Genomic DNA, 16,670 nt, shown 5'->3' on the forward strand with positions numbered 1-16,670 from the left:
GTGAGCATGCTAGTGTTAGCATTTTGTTAGCATGGCTGTAGATTCCTTATCGGCTGCAAACAAACCTGTGGCTAATAGCAAAAAATATGTATATATCACTGTCTAACTTTTCCGACAATAAAACAAATCACATCAGACTGACCCTTGACTCCCATCATCTCTGCAGGCCTCACAGGGCCTCGGCTCCTCGCTCCAGCCACCCTGCTCCTTCCACCAAGGCAACTGACAATGTGCCCTTGAATGGACCACCTCCTTACCCGCTGCCACGCCAGCTAACCTCCTCACTTTACCCCCCTGGCTTTACAACTGTGCTGCCATCTGTCTGTAGCCCCGCTGCCTCGGGGGCCCGGCCACAGTCAGGGCACACAGCTAATGACTCGCAGGGAGAGAGTGAGGAGCAGAAGGAGCTGAAGAAACGCAAAATGAGAAGAGAATGAATGAGAAAAGAAAGATCAAGAATGGTGGCGGTCAAGTATAGAGTGATTTGTTAGAGGAGCAGTAGAAAGAATAATGAACACCTTCACAAAATTACTCTATTCAGGCTCCAAAAAGAGAAAAGTCCATCCAACACTCACATCGATAATCCCTGCAAGCTTTGAATCATAAAGACTTCTTTCTCTATGAGATTTATTTTGTCACTCCTCTCAACCTTGTTGAAAAAAATTACCCTAAGTACAGATTTGCATGTCCAATCACCAATATTCATCCTTTTGAACTGTGTTTCAACAAAGCATAAATAATAAAATCACTAATGAGAGAAAGATCTTTCTTCTCTCCGGGACAGCTTTATTATAAAAAGCTTTTTGAACAATTCTGCAACCGTAAATTCATCAAGCAGAGGGCCATAACTACCAGTGAGGACACCAAGGTCATGTCCTTGTTTTTCGATTTGTCATTTCCATTTTTCATAACACAATGTTCTTCATTAGGAAGGCGAAGAATAGTCGTCTCTCAAATGAAAGCCCAATCCAGAGTACAGCATTCTCCTGGGAACTAAATTACCAACATTAAAGGAGAATAACTGACTGTCCACGTGTAAAGATGACTCATCCTCGCATGTATGTTGTGTACTGTGGCTTGTTTGCGAATGAAACTAATTCCTGTATGTCGGGTGAAAGGCAACATGAGTATGCAAAGGTCAGGCCTCCAGATCATCAAAGTGATTACAGTCTAAGTGTGAAACTCCAGTGTGTGGGCTACTGGCATCAACAGAAGTGAAATGATGTCAGTGAGGCCAGCAACCAATAGGAAATGCCTGAGGCCCTTGTTTGTTGCCATATGTTGGTGTTGAGAATGAGGACTAGTGGGTGGCATCGTGTGTAAGCCTTTGCTGCGGCATCAACAAAGAGAAGCAAGAATCTGGTTCATTCTCACTTTGTGATGAGAGGCTGCTGCTCTGTTTTCACCCGGCAGGTTTGATTTTCATGAGGGTTGATGGACAGATTGATGTTGGGACGAGTACAAACTGATTCGACTTTGATGGTGATTGCTTAAAAGTTGTATGACAGTGTTACGCAATGTTATATTCTTAAACAAAACAGTCTTTAATATTAATGGGGCAATGATTTAGTTTAGTGTCATGGAAGTACAGTAGTTCTACTCAGACTGTGTACTGTGTAGTGTTTTCTATGACTGTAGAGATGCTTTTTCAATTCTGAAAAAAATACCCCTAGTGATGTCATCAGGGTTAATGGGTTCGACTTCGAGTCTTCAAACTTTTAACAGGAAGTGTTTTTTTCCAACTGGGGGCCACAATTTAAGTTTTTTGTCGTCACAACATGGCTGTAAATTGTCCCATGGTCTACTGTGGTGTCATGCTTACAAATGTTGAAACACAGTCTGGAACGGCGATCACTGGCTTGGCCGTCCTAATGCCTGTAACTCCACCATCATTCCTTCCACCTCCTCATATGGCAGCAGGTCAAAAACTTGTAATGTGAACGTGAAATGGGACGTTTGGTGCAAATAACACAACTCACAACTCTGACATCAGTGCGATTTTTCATTGCATAAAATACAAAAATACAAAAATCATCTCATGGTTTCCACAGGTCCTTGAAATAGAAACATTTTTATTACTAAATGTTGGTAAAGAGGTCACGTTCCACTGTCTGTGTGTCTCCTGCAGCATGTTTCACTGTTACACAGCAGCACAACTGAGAAGTGTTCACACAGTCAAGCTGCTCTCTCTTTTTTAATTGTTGTCTGTGAGCTTCTCTAAAGCCTGCTAGTTCTCATTATGAAGTTCTCAGTGCTGTAACAGTAATTAACCTTGATATGCCGTGTTGGGTGCTTGAATTTCTGTGTCTGAAAAGTCCTTGAATTGGATTTTTAAGGTGTGGGAACGCTGCCATCTTTATTTAACCTACAGGATGCTAAAACTTCAAATCTCAAATGTTGAAAGACTCTTATAATAAAGTTAATTAATGATCATTTAGTTTTCTCAGTTTGTTTAAAGCCCCTTACAACATGGGTTTACATTTTAAATACTCTTTAACATTATGATCCGAATACAAACAAGTTCAAGAATTGTTTAGGACTGCTGAAGCTTTGCACTCTTCACATGTTTTTAAATGGTTGTTAGCCTGGACAGTTATTGATGATTAATGATAAAAATTGGCACCAAGGCTTAAACAATACACAACTGATCAAAATATAGAGCCTATGCATACACAAGCGCATACACGCATGACACATTTACACACAGACACGCCTCTGCATTTCAACCAAAAAAAGACGGGCTATCTTCGACCGACTGTGAAAGCCTCGCAGCAGCCATCACATCCACCCAGTGTGCTGAAAATGTTCCTGCTAAAAGTGCTTTTCCTGTCACCCACACAATGGGGCGAGCCTCAGAAAATGTCCTTTCAACCTGCTCTCCCAACAACAACCACCAGAAGAGGGAGAAGAAGAAGACCCTGAGTGTGTCCAGGAAGACTTCCAATCCATAGTTCAGTTTTGGGCTACGTTCCCGTTACAAGAAATCTCATCCTATTCCATCAAAAAGCTCCCTCCAATCAGGTAATGGAAGTCTTGGTTCACCCTTCGTACCTTGGGCTGTGTGCAGTCTATCACATTAATCTAACAAACTGCGAGATTCATATTGACTCATTCAGCTCCTTTTATATCTTCAAAAGTGCTGCTTGCAAAAGATTCGCCTCTTCACGGAGACGCTTTAATTATAAAATTACACTTTGAGACCCCGCTGTCAAAAAAGTGGCAGGCATGCCTGTGTTGACAAAGACTTTCCCGCCAACATAAAGGTCGAAGCTTCGATCCTGCAGCAGCCAATATGTCTATCAAAAGTGTTTCAAAAGTGTCCTTGAACAACATCCTCAGTCTTTTACAGTTTACCTCAAAATGATTTAAGCAGACGCGGCTTCCTGGATGCAGCCGGCACTCTCAAAGTTTATGCACAGGTGAGCTGGCTGTGGGTCTTCACTGGGGCGTGGGTGTTTCCAGTGAAGGAGGCTAGTTGTGGACTCCAGTATCAGGAGTCAGGTGGGTGAGCAACGGTGTGTAATTTGTTCCTGTTATTTCGACTGATTTAGGTCAGTGCCTGAAACTTATATAAAGCAAACTGAGGGAGAGAATATGAGAATAAGTATCCACTGAACCCACAATGTGTGCCACTGCATGAGTGTTTGTGGACGTGTTTTTGTGTCTACACTTGACTCAAAAAAGCTGATAGCATAGCTCCACCGGGCTCCCATCGCTCTGCGGGGAGGAGAACACATCACGGTCTCCAGGCAGGAAAGACAATGGGAGGTGCACAGAGAAACAGTACAAATCATCACTGTTAGCACTGTAATCTCCAAACAAGATCCCACAGCATGGATGCCACTCATATTCGGGTTCCCTCAAGTGTGCAGCAGTGCGAGCGTGGGACGGTTCGGGCCTGTTAAAAACAACTTGACGTAGCTGCTCGAGCGGCAGCTGGAGCCAGAACAGGGAGGCATAAGTGTATGGTGGTGTGCAGAGCTGCTACTCCTCAAGGGAAACACAAGCGGGTAAAAATAGCATGACATTTTGCACCACGTTACTGTCCGAAAAGCTGTGTTCATCCCATGCGCTGGACCTTAGATGGATCACGCCCAGGCCAGGATGAACAGCGGCCAACAGCTCATTCTGTGACGGCAGACAGTATGGACATGTGTCAGTGCGCTAACTCCCCTGTAACCTCATTTGTCATGGATATATGGATATACTTAAACAGGCCAGACGGTGCATGCATGATTGTATTTGTCATTAGACCATGTAATAACCATGTCAATAGCCATTTCATGCATGTCATGGAAGAAGTACTGAGGGCATGGGGTCAAACAAACACACTGTCTGCTGGTTTTAACTGAGAGACCAGAGCGAGGAAATGTGATGTGTCCGCTCCCACCTTGACTTTAAGATGTGACAGTGTTTTTATACATCCTACTCAATAAAAACTCTTTAATTAAGTACTCTTCAATAAAAAGTTAGGGCTGGGCAATATATCAATACCATATCATTATTGTGATATTAGTTTAGTTTTTAGACATCATTGTCTTATGACATGGCTATATATGACTATTGTCTTGACAGGGCTCCAGACAAACTATTTACACTGGTTGCACCAGCACATAGGTGCACCCAATAATACATTTTAATTGCTCAATTTTAAACTGCCAAATTTTAGGTGCACCAGTGCGACCAATAAATATATTCAGTCACACTCAATCAAAATAGTCCCACCCTGGAGCCCTCCTCTAAAAATATATCCAAATTATTTTAATCACCCCATCTTACTACGTGTTTATCCAGGTCAATATGACAAGCTAGATCCTATATATCTTTCCTGAAATGATGTCAACAGAAGGAAAGGTTGCTGTTTTGACAATTGTTTTGCTCTGACTGGAGCAAAGCAGATTCAGTCCTGCAGCAGAATCTGTTGTGAGAGCTGTCTGGGACTGATGGCAGGCAGGAAAACTGTCTACAAAAGATTTTGCCCAGTGACACAAACACATTCACTTGTGTGACCACACAAGCTCGCCTGCAGTCGCTTGGTGCCAGAGTGGCTGAGGCTGCCGTGGTGAAAAGGACATTATCTGGTAGTGGAACTGGTTTGGGCCGTATGATGAATCAGTGTTGATGAAGAAGTTGCTAGAAGCGACTCGCTCATCAATAACGGCCACAGTTCTCTGTTCTACAGGCTTGGCCACGGTTCTAACAGCAGTTTTAATGGGATTGGATTGGAGCTTTTGGCTTACATGGATGTATGGGATGATTGAATTAAATGGAATTTGTGCCTGGATCTGCACAGTGAGCTTTCCTCATTAATGTGTCATCGGTGAAAAAAAAAAGAAAAATGCTGGGTTTTCTTTCCCGGCAGATCACTGGGACCGGTTGAGCGGTGGCATCTGTGATCCAGGACAGACTCATCAGCACACAGAACACGGCTCTGCTCGGTCCAGCAGCCTGCTGCGATGCAAAGGCTGGTGCTGTCCATGGTGCTGAAACTCACTCTGCTATTACACAGCGAGGACTCCAAGTCCAAAATCACTCCCTAACCCCACCCCAGTGAAGTATAGTTCATTTCTACCATTATTTTTTTTTTGATTATCTAAAATCTTGGTGTGAAAATGATCCACTACAGTACCCTCAAAACCTCTCTGTGTCTGCAACTGTCCCTCTCAATATCCAATAGATAGTGAGTTCATCATACTATCGCTGCATCTAATGACTATTTTTCGCATCAATTATTCTGCTGATCATTTTCCTGATTAATCCATTAATCTTTTAGTGCATATGAATTAACTGCTGTCTCTAAATTACTCGTCTTGTCTGACCAGCCGTCCAAAAACCAAACTCAATATACAAAAATAAGAACAGAGAAATGTGGCAAATCTGGAACCAGAGAAGGTGTAAGGCATTTTTGTCTAAATAGTTGCCAATTAAATTTATGTTGAGTAAATCATTAATCATTTCTTCTTTGTGACATAGATGTAAAAAAAAAAATACAGTGAAGGAGAAAATGTATGATTACTGTACTGCTGATTTCCCCTTGGTGTGAGTGCAAATTAAATATTTGAGGGTTTTGGACTAAAGAAGCAATTTTTAAATGTTACAATGGGCTCTACGAAATAGAAATGTCCTTATTTTATAGACTTGTCTTACATTTTATAAGTAAAAAGCTGCTGTAATTGTTATTTTCTTATTAAAACAAATAAACACTGTTACAGAGTGTTTGGTCAGTAACCCGTGTCTCTCCTCCTCCGGTTTTTTGGTATACCTGCCCACTTTATCCAATCAGGACAGAGAACTCCATAAAGAGGCGGTCCTGTCTGCTCGTGAATGCACAGAGAGCAGGACCCTCCTGTTTACCTGCAATGATGGAGCAGGGAAAGCTACCGGTGATGCTTTATACTACCAAACAGGCCAAGCAATGAAAAACGCTTGCAGAAAAGAAGAGGCAAAGAGTGCTGCCTCAGAAAAAAAGGAAGGAGTCGTGCAAGAGTGGTGACATGAGAGGGAGGGGATCGAGAACCGCAGAATGGACAGGAGGTTAGCTAAAACTACGACAATGCTTACAGCAGCTTTAATCAAAATACAAGGAAAAGAAAGTGTCCATTTGTGGCATTTTCACTGTATTACAAAACACACATTACTAAACTCTCTTAAGGTCCATCTTTCACCAGGTGTTAAAAACTAGCTTAGGCTTTGAATGCTGTGGCATTTGGCTTTGGGCGATGCATTAAAATACATCTTAAAATGCAGATTAAACTAGTGAGTGTTTGATATTGGAAATATTGAATGATCTCTCACCCTTCATTCACGTTCCTCCTCTTTTCCACACACATAGTCAGTCCAACAACACAATGAAAAGCTTCGATTCATTTCCTTTTTACGACGATATATCTTCTACTACAGTTATCTGATCTGGTTATGTATTTAATTTACCATCTCCTGAGAGGCCCTGGCCGAGATGCTCAATAATCCTGCAGTGTAAGTGCCCATCTAACAGTCACTCTGTGGAGTTCACACCACTTTCTCTCATCTCTGTGGCAGTTTAAAGTCTTTCTCATCATACGTCCCCTGCCTCGAGCACATGAGCTTCCTTCTTGTTTTCTCCCTCCAGCCTTAATCTGGGCCTCCTTCCCGCCTGTCCCCTATGTTTCCCCATCCAGACAGGAGCGTTTATCTGAGATGGGGCCCGAGACACCGCTCTGCCCCTGTACATCTATCTCTGACTGAATCTGGCAGGTTTGTTAGGAGAGAGGGACACTGCAGCTACAAAAAGGTGTGTGGATACAATACATCGATTTATGAGTGTCTCTGTGTGAGAGAGAGGGAGAGACACTGGGAGTGCTGCTATGGATGTTACTGACTTGGAGAGGTGGGAGCAAAAAGACATTTAACCAACTTTTTTTTTTAGCTAACTTTTGTTAACAATGAATAGGGTTAGCTGCATGTAATGATGAATCCAGATAAGTATAACCCATCCCTGCAGCTTGAAGGAGCTCTCTATATATTTATGGCTCTCAATCCACATCACAGGGGCTGCAATTGTTTGTCAAAACACCACATACCATTACAAATGAAGTGCTGCAGAGATGCTTGGTTGATACAGACCCCATCAAAAATCTCATCATCATTTTTCAGATATTTTTCAGTGAAAATGAAATGCATAGATCACTATTCCCACCAAAATCATATATCATATCACAATCTCAAAATAATTGCAACAACTGTTTGCATATTTTTCAGCCCCCCCTCATACAAAGTTGATCATTTATCAAGAAATTTAAATGCTTCCTATCACCAGAGTCTCATGAACGGCTGCCCGGACGGAATAAATCAATCTAAAAAGCACGCGACAAAGCCAAAGGTGTGGTCCTACAGACTAAATCAGGAAAATGCCTCAGGAAAGGATTAAAAAGAGGAAGTATTTAGTATTCTTAGTTTCAGGGCTCTATAGGATCCATGGAGAAACTGGCCTGCTATAGGAGCTCATGCAGTGGCTTCCCAAATCAGACCCACACAGCCACTGCCTCTTTGTTAATGGTCTCCTATAGACCATCCATCATCTCACCGTGGCCAGTTAGCAATAAGGACAACTTCTTGGCTTTCTTTCAATGGAGGCCGCCGCCTCCTCATCTCTTTCTCTTCTTGCTCTGCTTCCCTTCTTCAATCTCCTCCCTGCATCACTAATTCAGTCTCCAGTTCTTTTTCTTCTCCTTTCCTCCAAAAAATGTCTCCACTGTTCTACAACCTCGATGCCCAGAGGAGTTTCCTCTCTCTGCTCCTCACCCTCCACAGCATTGAGCCTGCAACTTCCTGAACTCCATTTAACCTCAGCCTTTAAAGGCTAAATAGCTCCATTACATTCTGCCTTTACGCAGGGGTCTCTGACAGGTGTTCAGTGCTGCTCGGGTCTTCATTCTCTGTTCTCCCAGGGCTGTCTGTTCAACTGCCTGACTGTCTCGTTCTAGCATAAACCGCCTGTGATTTTTTTTCTACTGCACGAGTCTGCACAGACCTGCCAGTTCCCCCTGCAGATCAGTCCACACATGGGTGCACACGGCAAAAATCACGCATACGCGCAGGTGTAGGCACGCAAACAACAGCCGCAGCAACACATGGCTCAAACGCTGTCAAATGCCTAATCTGCTCCCGCTCCCTCCCGGGAGCAGGCATGATGTAGGGTTTTTTGTTGTTGTCGTCATTTTTGTGCTCCATTTTCATGGGCGACTGAAAGACAGTGAAGGCGTCCACAGAGAGCAGAGCTCAACAATGCGTCCAGATGCAGCTTATCCGCCATTCACTGCTCACTGGTTGTGGTTTCACAATGTGACAGTTACAGACAGAGAAAGGAGTGGTATCATTATAAACTGAATATCCTTTGTATTTAGTTCGTTCGAAACAAATTAAGACATTCGATGACTCTTTTGTGATGAGATTGTGATGGTGACTAATTTACTTTTGACATTCACTGACATTTCACAGACTGCATAATGAATAAAAAAAATACTGGATGTAGATGAATAATAAAAATCACTTTGATGCAGCCCTCTCCATGAGACAATGAAGAAGAGATTTGTCATCCAGTACAGATATTGCTTCACACACTGTTAAATCTGACAAAGTGATTTTACTTTAAAAAAAAATTGTAAGAAAAGTTAATAAAGAGACAAAAAATTTTAAGTTGTTAAAACTTTTTAGCTCGTGCAATTTAAATTAAAAAGTCTACTTTACTTGGTAATTCTGAGGTTATTCCTTTCCTGGCTTTTATAACGTAAAATCAGCTCTTAAAGTCTACAGTGCAATTTCTACAAAGATATTCTTTGGAAAAATTTTAAAAGTTGACTTTACTTTAAAAAAGTCAGGAAAACAATTACCTCAGACTTTTTAATTTAAGTTGTACGAGCTAAAAAGTTTTAACAACTTAAGAGTATTAGTCTACTTTACTTTGTATTTTTGAGGTAATCGTTTTCACGACTTTTTTAAAAGTAAAGTCCCTTTGTCGGATTTTGCAGTGTGTGCCATTGTGGCCAGTGTTGCAGATCAGTGAGCCGGACTGCTTTATGTCAATACTGAATGTATTTATTTTCTGTGGAGGTGATGAAGCATGCTGATTGTGAAGCATTTCATGCACTCAGATGGTTAAAGAACGCCTCCCCAAGTTGTGATTTTGACTGTTTAAACAATTTTCTTAAAGATCAAACCAGCTGTAAAAAATAATCTTCAATTCTTTTTGCCATAGATTCTCCGTGAACTAAGCTGAGATCTGTCGACCATGACGGCCACAGAATATGTAACTCTGTGTGCACTGTATAGAAATTTCTGCACCATGTTTTTAGTCATTTTATACAGATTTTTCCTTTAATTTGTCACCTGTCTCTAAGCCATAAAATAACTCATTCATATCGCCCACCCACACTAAGTACAGTAAACTTTAAAATGCCTGAGTGAGTCAGTGCGTGTAGTCATGGACTGACTAAACCGTATCATCGCTATCTTAAAGTCCCAGCTTTAAAATATAAAGCAGGTCCTTTTGGAAGATTTGCTTCCCGTAGTCTCAACTACATCAATTAGTAATAAACAACAGTGAGCATTTCATGACGGTAAGAGCAGATACTTGTCAGGCAACCAGTAAGCTGCTCTCAGCCTCTAGATGGCTGAGTGCTTCTCCTTGCCCTCTGCGAGGACCTCTGTGCATCACGGAGGACAGAAATGAATAGCTCTCCAGTGGCTACTACTAACAGGTGGCCTTGACTGACTCACAGTCCCTACAGGCTGACCATGACGAATGAGTCGTGACTCCGCCATGAATTACAGCTCTGCTACTGAAAATAGGAAGTAAGGACTTAATTAGGATGGGCTTGATGGAGGTGCAGGTGGTTCATCTGAAGACCACATCTAGTTACAGCATACCTTTGTTCGTGCAGATGGCCTGATGTGTTCCAGTGTTTTCTTGGATGGCAGCAGGAGAACAATTCAAAAAGAAAACAACACACGTACTGAAGATGAAAGTTTGCACGTTCACCACGGTTGCATTACTCACGGAGCACAAATATAAAGCCCCCAAATTCCCTGTGAGAATTAAGGCGACACCCAGTGAGTCTGTTGATGACCAATTCATCTGCTAATTTAATCCTCGAAAGAATAGATCAATTGTTTCATCTTCAAAATGTCATGAAATAGAAATAAAGGCCCATTACAATTTCTCCCCAGTCCAAATTGACCATCCAATTATGGAAGCCAAGAACGATCGTGCTTGCAATTATTTACCTCAAGGCCAATATCTCAAGATCAAGAGATAAATATTTCATCACCTCGAGATAACAAGGCTCCTTTTCTCATGATGGCCGGTAAATTTGTCTCATTGTGTTGAGAAAAACAAAATACCGCTCATTTATCACGAGAAAACTTTCAGCTTGATGTGTTGATCAATATTGTGTACTGATTATTAAACAAGCGCAGGATGTTCACACAGGAAACTTCTGTTGGTGTCCAGTGTGAAACCAAAAGTAAGTGGTGAGTTGTTTTAACTTACTCACGTAGTTAAGTGACATCACGTAACTGCAGTTACATATGCAAAATAGCTATATTTGTAAGTGATCAGTTACATAAGTAACTTAGTTATTTTAACCAAAACCACAATGTTTTCCAAAACGGAGCCAAGTAGTTTTCTTGTCTAAACCTAACCAAACTGCGCCTGTCGCTGATACGCTACCCAGTCGTGCTGTTTTGAGAATGGTTATATATGTCGTTTTTGGAGTGACTGGCAATCGACCTATTCAGTTGTTTAGGTATGAGGATGTGTTGTCATCTTGTTATCTTGAGATAACGAAGCTCATTTTCTTAAGATTACAAAACAATTGAGTTTCATTTGTGTGACAAGCTAAAAGTGCTCTAGGCTACGCAATATGGAGCCACTACTTAACAATATTTGTCTGACAAACCATCCAGAAACACAGGAAGAAATGTCATCCATTCTCAATTTCACCTCAAACACTAATTTATTAGTTATTTATCAGTTATTGGCAATTACTGTGCATTCCCACGATTACTTGACTGTGATGAGGTGTGTTTCTGCTTAGTAATGCTTTGTAAAAGTCAGCATGATGTCATACTGAGATATGTTACTGAGATATTTGCAGAGTTGAACAGTAATAGCTATTCTGGTGTCTAATTCTCACTTCATCAGACTAATTTAGACTGAAAACTTCTCACTTCTCAGTCACTGTCGCCTGCGAGTTGTCTGATCAGACGCACACACAGCTGAATACAAGGAGTTCACGCCCTGTCTCAAGACTGTGATGTTGAAAATCATTCAGAAAAACAGATAGATAATACTTTTGTGGTTTTTGACATCAGCGTCAGTTCAGTTGTCCAGGACTAATGTCATGGTGTCCTCATGAGTGCCACTCACCGCAAAAAAGAGTTTGACATTTTGAGAAATATTCTGATTTTCTTTCTTACTGATTGTTCGCTAAGAAGATTGATACCATGTGTTTGTACAGTTAGCATGAAGCTACAGCTACTAATCAGCTAACTTAGCTTAGCACAAAGACCGGAAGCGTAAGGAAACAGCTAACCAAGGCAGGCTAGCTGGTTTTCCATGTTTCCAGTCTTTGTGCTGTACAAAGTTAGCCGGGCTCTTTCTTCATGATTTTTTTTTAGTATTCACAAGTATTCACAAACTAAATACAGGATGTTCATTAGTGAGCTTTAGAGGTGCAGGTAGACAGATTATGGTACCTTTCGACATAGCAAGGTTAACGCTGAAATAAGCTAAGCTAAGCTAACCTTAGTTACATATTTAGTGCACAGATAGGCCTATGAGTGTCTTTGAGCATGTCATCGAATCACAACCAGATCCATGTGTGCATAAAGTGCAGTTTTGTAATAATGTTTGCCCACTTGAATGTCTACATCATTAAATTCATGCCACAGCAACTCATTCAAATCTTATATCCAGCTTGCATTTCCATTCATTACGTAAGGAATTCTTGTTGCACTAATACCATTTTGTGTACATTATTACTTCCTCATTTTAAACAAACCCTTGTTAAATGGGGAGCACGTTATATAAGGCCCGCTGACTCAGAATTTCCCATATTTACTCATCAAGGCCAGAGCATAAGGGAGGTATTACGTACAAGACATTGCTGTGCTTTTGGGTGAGTCATTGTCACGGCTCAATATCAGCTTTCACAGGGTTTGATATTTCCTCTTGTTCATTAGGGGGGCTCCACTTATACCTGCAATCCTCAGAGATTCTTCTGATGTCAGATCTGAGAGGATTATCCAGGTATCAGTGAGACCAGCAGAGGAGGATGAGACCTAACAAAATACTGATCAGTGGACACCAGTCGTAAGACACACTGTCTTATAACAGAACAAATTGGGTCCGACAGTTCTCGGGTTTAAGCCGCCATGTAAGCGAAGATCCACCATCCACCTTGAGTAAGATGATGAATCCCTGTGAGCTCAACAGCCACTTTGCTCTCATTTAATCTGCTCACTGACTTAACAAAGACAGGGAAAGTGAAAGGAAAGTTTCTCCATGAATTATTACAGGAGGAGGATGGAGCAGTGGTTCATTTGGACCTAAACTGATGCTGAAACGATTAATCAGTTCATCAAATAGTTGATAAGAGTCCATTCATCTCATCTTTCATCATTTATTTTCTTCATCATATCATTATTTAGCAAGCAAACACCCCAAACATTTGCAATTTCCAGATTCCAGAGGATGATGTGCTGCTTTTCTCTATTTTGTATCAGCAGTGGCCAACCCAAGTGTCTTCAGTGACCTGGGAATGAGACTCAATAATCAGCTATCGTACTCCGGAATTGTCTACTTCAGCTTGAATTGATTATTTTAACATTTTGGACTGTTAGTTGGACAAAACGAGAATTCTGAATAGACACTGCATAGATATGAAAAAAAAATCTTAAACAGGTTAACTGATGATTGAAATAAAAGTTAGTTTCAGCTGTGGTCTGCACCGTATTTGTTACAGGTGAGAGTCACAAAGTAACCCACAACACATTTCACAATACGTTGCCCGCGACCATAGTATCACGATACCACGATTCTGCGATAATCCATACATTGCAAGACAGTCATCTGTCGATACATCAGGATATCTGTCTAACTGAAGAAGACAAAATACCCCTAAAAAGGCAAAGTGCAGGAATTATGTATTTATTCACTGCACTGCGGTTTCAGTTTCACAGAATTTGACATGAACTGAGATGAGAAAATGTACAAAAAAGGGGCATAGAGTCTTCGCTCAGTGCCTCTTTATCACACACACACTGACTGCAACTTGTCCTTGTGTACCATCAATTTAATGCAAAATAGCCATAAATCTGCAAAAGCTTGAACTGCCAGAAAGCACAACAGTTCTGGAGTTAAAATGTTTAAAGGAAGGATACAACTCACTAAATTCTTTTCAATCTGTGTAGATTAAGTTTACAGAAGTTTACACCACAAGGAGTTATGAAGTAGTGACTCCAGTAAGTCAAATCTGTTAAGAGAGCTTGTTATAATAAATATATCCATATTTGGCGCCAGTTTAATGATAATTGTATCACCGGAGAAAGCGATACAATACATATTGCTGTATCAGTATTTGGTACCACCCCTTTATTTGTGTATTTATACTGAATGAACACATATATTCTCATTCTACTCCTTCTGGTGTGACTCTTTTCAAGCTTCACTCCTAAATCGTCCTCACCGCTGCTCCTCTGACTGTGTACATCTTCGTATAGGACAGAGGCATTACTTCATGGAATAAAGCCACAGGGACTGCCCCGCTTGGACACGCTCCCTGTCCGCAAAGCTTCAAGGTGTCCTCTCCACACCATTACCTTGGTCGACACTCTGCGATGACTAAGTGGAAGTTTGAGTGAAAGTGACATTTTATTAGCAGGAGAATCTAAAGGGTCCTTGTCTGAACAAACTCACTAAACAAGTTTTTATACGGCTGCTCCCGTTACTGGACTTAAATAACTTTGAAATATGGTTGTAAATCAGCAGCTCTAAGAGGATGTCTCCATTCAAGCCAAGCTCTCGGAATAAAAACAAAAGAAAACATTATCAGGGTCAGAACTAAAACACCTTGAAATGTTACTCGTCTCACGTATTAATAAATAGTAGAACTGGGTTGTTGGACAGTTGTATTGAGTCCTGCACTGACTTGTCCTTCTCTGAGGCTCCTTACTGAACGTCCATTCAAGAGAAAACATTGCTCTGATTCTCTGTGATGGTCAACTGTAGCTGATGTCTCCATTGACCCTTCTCCCCAGTGTTTAGTTGAGTGGATGAATACAGTGTCAGCTTCTGCAGCTGCAAGGCCCAATGTGTTGGGGGCAGGCAGTCTCCGCCAAAGTAATCCTTTGGCAAAGACTGGTGTCCCAGACGCTAGCGCAGTGATGATCCACACAGAGAGGGGGTGGGCGATGTTGTGTACTTTAGGTCACCAGACACTGACATTGTCCTTGCAGCGACAACTCTGTTTGCTGTGTCTTTCATTTGCATAGTGTATTCACATGTGAGACAGTGATGCAGTTGTGCATATTCCATCGTAAGAGCTTAACTCTCATCACTAGCCGGGCTGATCTGCCAAAGCTGCTGTGTTGTTTATTCAGGTGTGTCAAAGACCCAGTGTGACATTATCACATCCACCTATGTGTGAATGAAATCATCCATAGGAGGGTTGAATTCAGGGAGGGTCCATTAAAAATGTGCTATGGGGCAGCTGATGAGCGCGGACAGGTGTGATTTCGGAGATGTGAAAAACACTGAGCCTCATTAGTGAACAGTTGAAAGGTGAATGACACTGGGCCTTTTTTTCTCAATCATTCAGTCAAGCATCCTCGGTGTGTGTGCGTGTGTGTAAAACTCACCATGTGTGGGAGTACGCAATGACTCTTTCCAAGCCCACACAATATGACCATAAATAGCCCCACTTACATAAAAATCAAGCCATGCTTTTTGCACTAAACCAAGAGCGAGAGGCGTTTTGCACAGAGCCACATGAAGTCTGTTTGCAGGAGTTCATGGGAGGAGTGCAGAACATGACTGCTCCCTGGTGTTCTCCTCTTAATAATGAAAGATCAATTCATTATTCCATATGCAGAGGGGATGACTAACAGACCACAGAGATAAACAAGGGCTCCGTGTTGGAGAGCGCACCTGCAAGCATCCATGAACTGCTGGATCGATCCCCTGTGAGTGCAAGGCTGTGCTGAATTGGGGATATTTCCACCTATAGGCTGCATCACGTGGACGGCCCGGTCATTGATCACAACAGTGATCGGATCAAGGGAGGAGGGGTGGCAGAGCTGTCAATACGCACGAGCAGAGCCCAAAAAAAATATATGCATGTGCCTTTTTTTAAATAATAAAATAAAGGCAACACCAAAGCCCATGTGGCTCCTGAACAACGAGGCTATAATGGTGGCTGAGATAAGACAACAAATAGGCTCCGGCTCGCGTCATGGAGCGCACATGCACGCGGGATCATTTTCGTGATGAGAAACACACTCGCTGGCATCCTGCAGAAAGCACTGGATAGCGTAATTGTTGCACGCGTTAATATGATATTAAACGGCCTGCACGCTGATTGCTAAATACTACTTGCAGCCATAGCAGCCCGTCGGGCTACAGGCGTCTTTATAACGCACAGATCTGGATGGGGCGCGCAGCCGTTCATAGACGCTGATATGGCACATTAATTTTCTATTTGCAGCTCCACGATTCGGCGTTACAGTCCGCGTTTTACGTCCGAGCTTGGAAGCATATGTGCTAATTACCCTCTTGGTGTTGTGATATCCCACCGGGCGAGCGAAGGATGCCTTTTGGAGGAAAAAAAAAACCCGCTGCATCCCCAAAACAAGCAGCAACATTACAGAAAAAATAAAATAAATTTGCGTCCATAAGCACATAAATATCCAGACAATGACGCGTCTGTCTTACCTGTGCCGTGAGCCAAATCGATGCCCGGTTCGGTGAGTATGTTCGGGTCACTTTGAGATCTGCCTCGTTGCAGACAGCCGTCTAGTCCATCCGATGTAGCCATGGGGAAACAGCGCAGGAATCCTGAATAAAATATTGAAAACCCAACCAGGAGGCAGGCAAGGTCAGGAGGAAAAGCAGCGAGCGAGTGCAGATTTAATTC

The 16,670-nt window shown here is 42.0% G+C and overlaps 1 protein-coding gene across 1 annotated transcript in view; it reads right to left on the bottom strand.

The window, feature by feature from the left end:
* phactr3a (phosphatase and actin regulator 3a) overlaps positions 1-16,571 on the bottom strand; it is a 36,728-nt gene extending 20,157 nt beyond the window's left edge. The window contains exon 1 of the mRNA XM_073471026.1: positions 16,469-16,571. Coding sequence (XP_073327127.1) covers positions 16,469-16,571 — 103 coding nt within the window. The remainder of the gene's footprint in view (positions 1-16,468) is intronic.
* Between the last annotated feature and the right edge of the window lie 99 nt (positions 16,572-16,670).

This window comes from Pagrus major, chromosome 7 (assembly GCF_040436345.1).
Source record: "Pagrus major chromosome 7, Pma_NU_1.0".
Taxonomy (NCBI): Eukaryota; Metazoa; Chordata; class Actinopteri; order Spariformes; family Sparidae; genus Pagrus; species Pagrus major.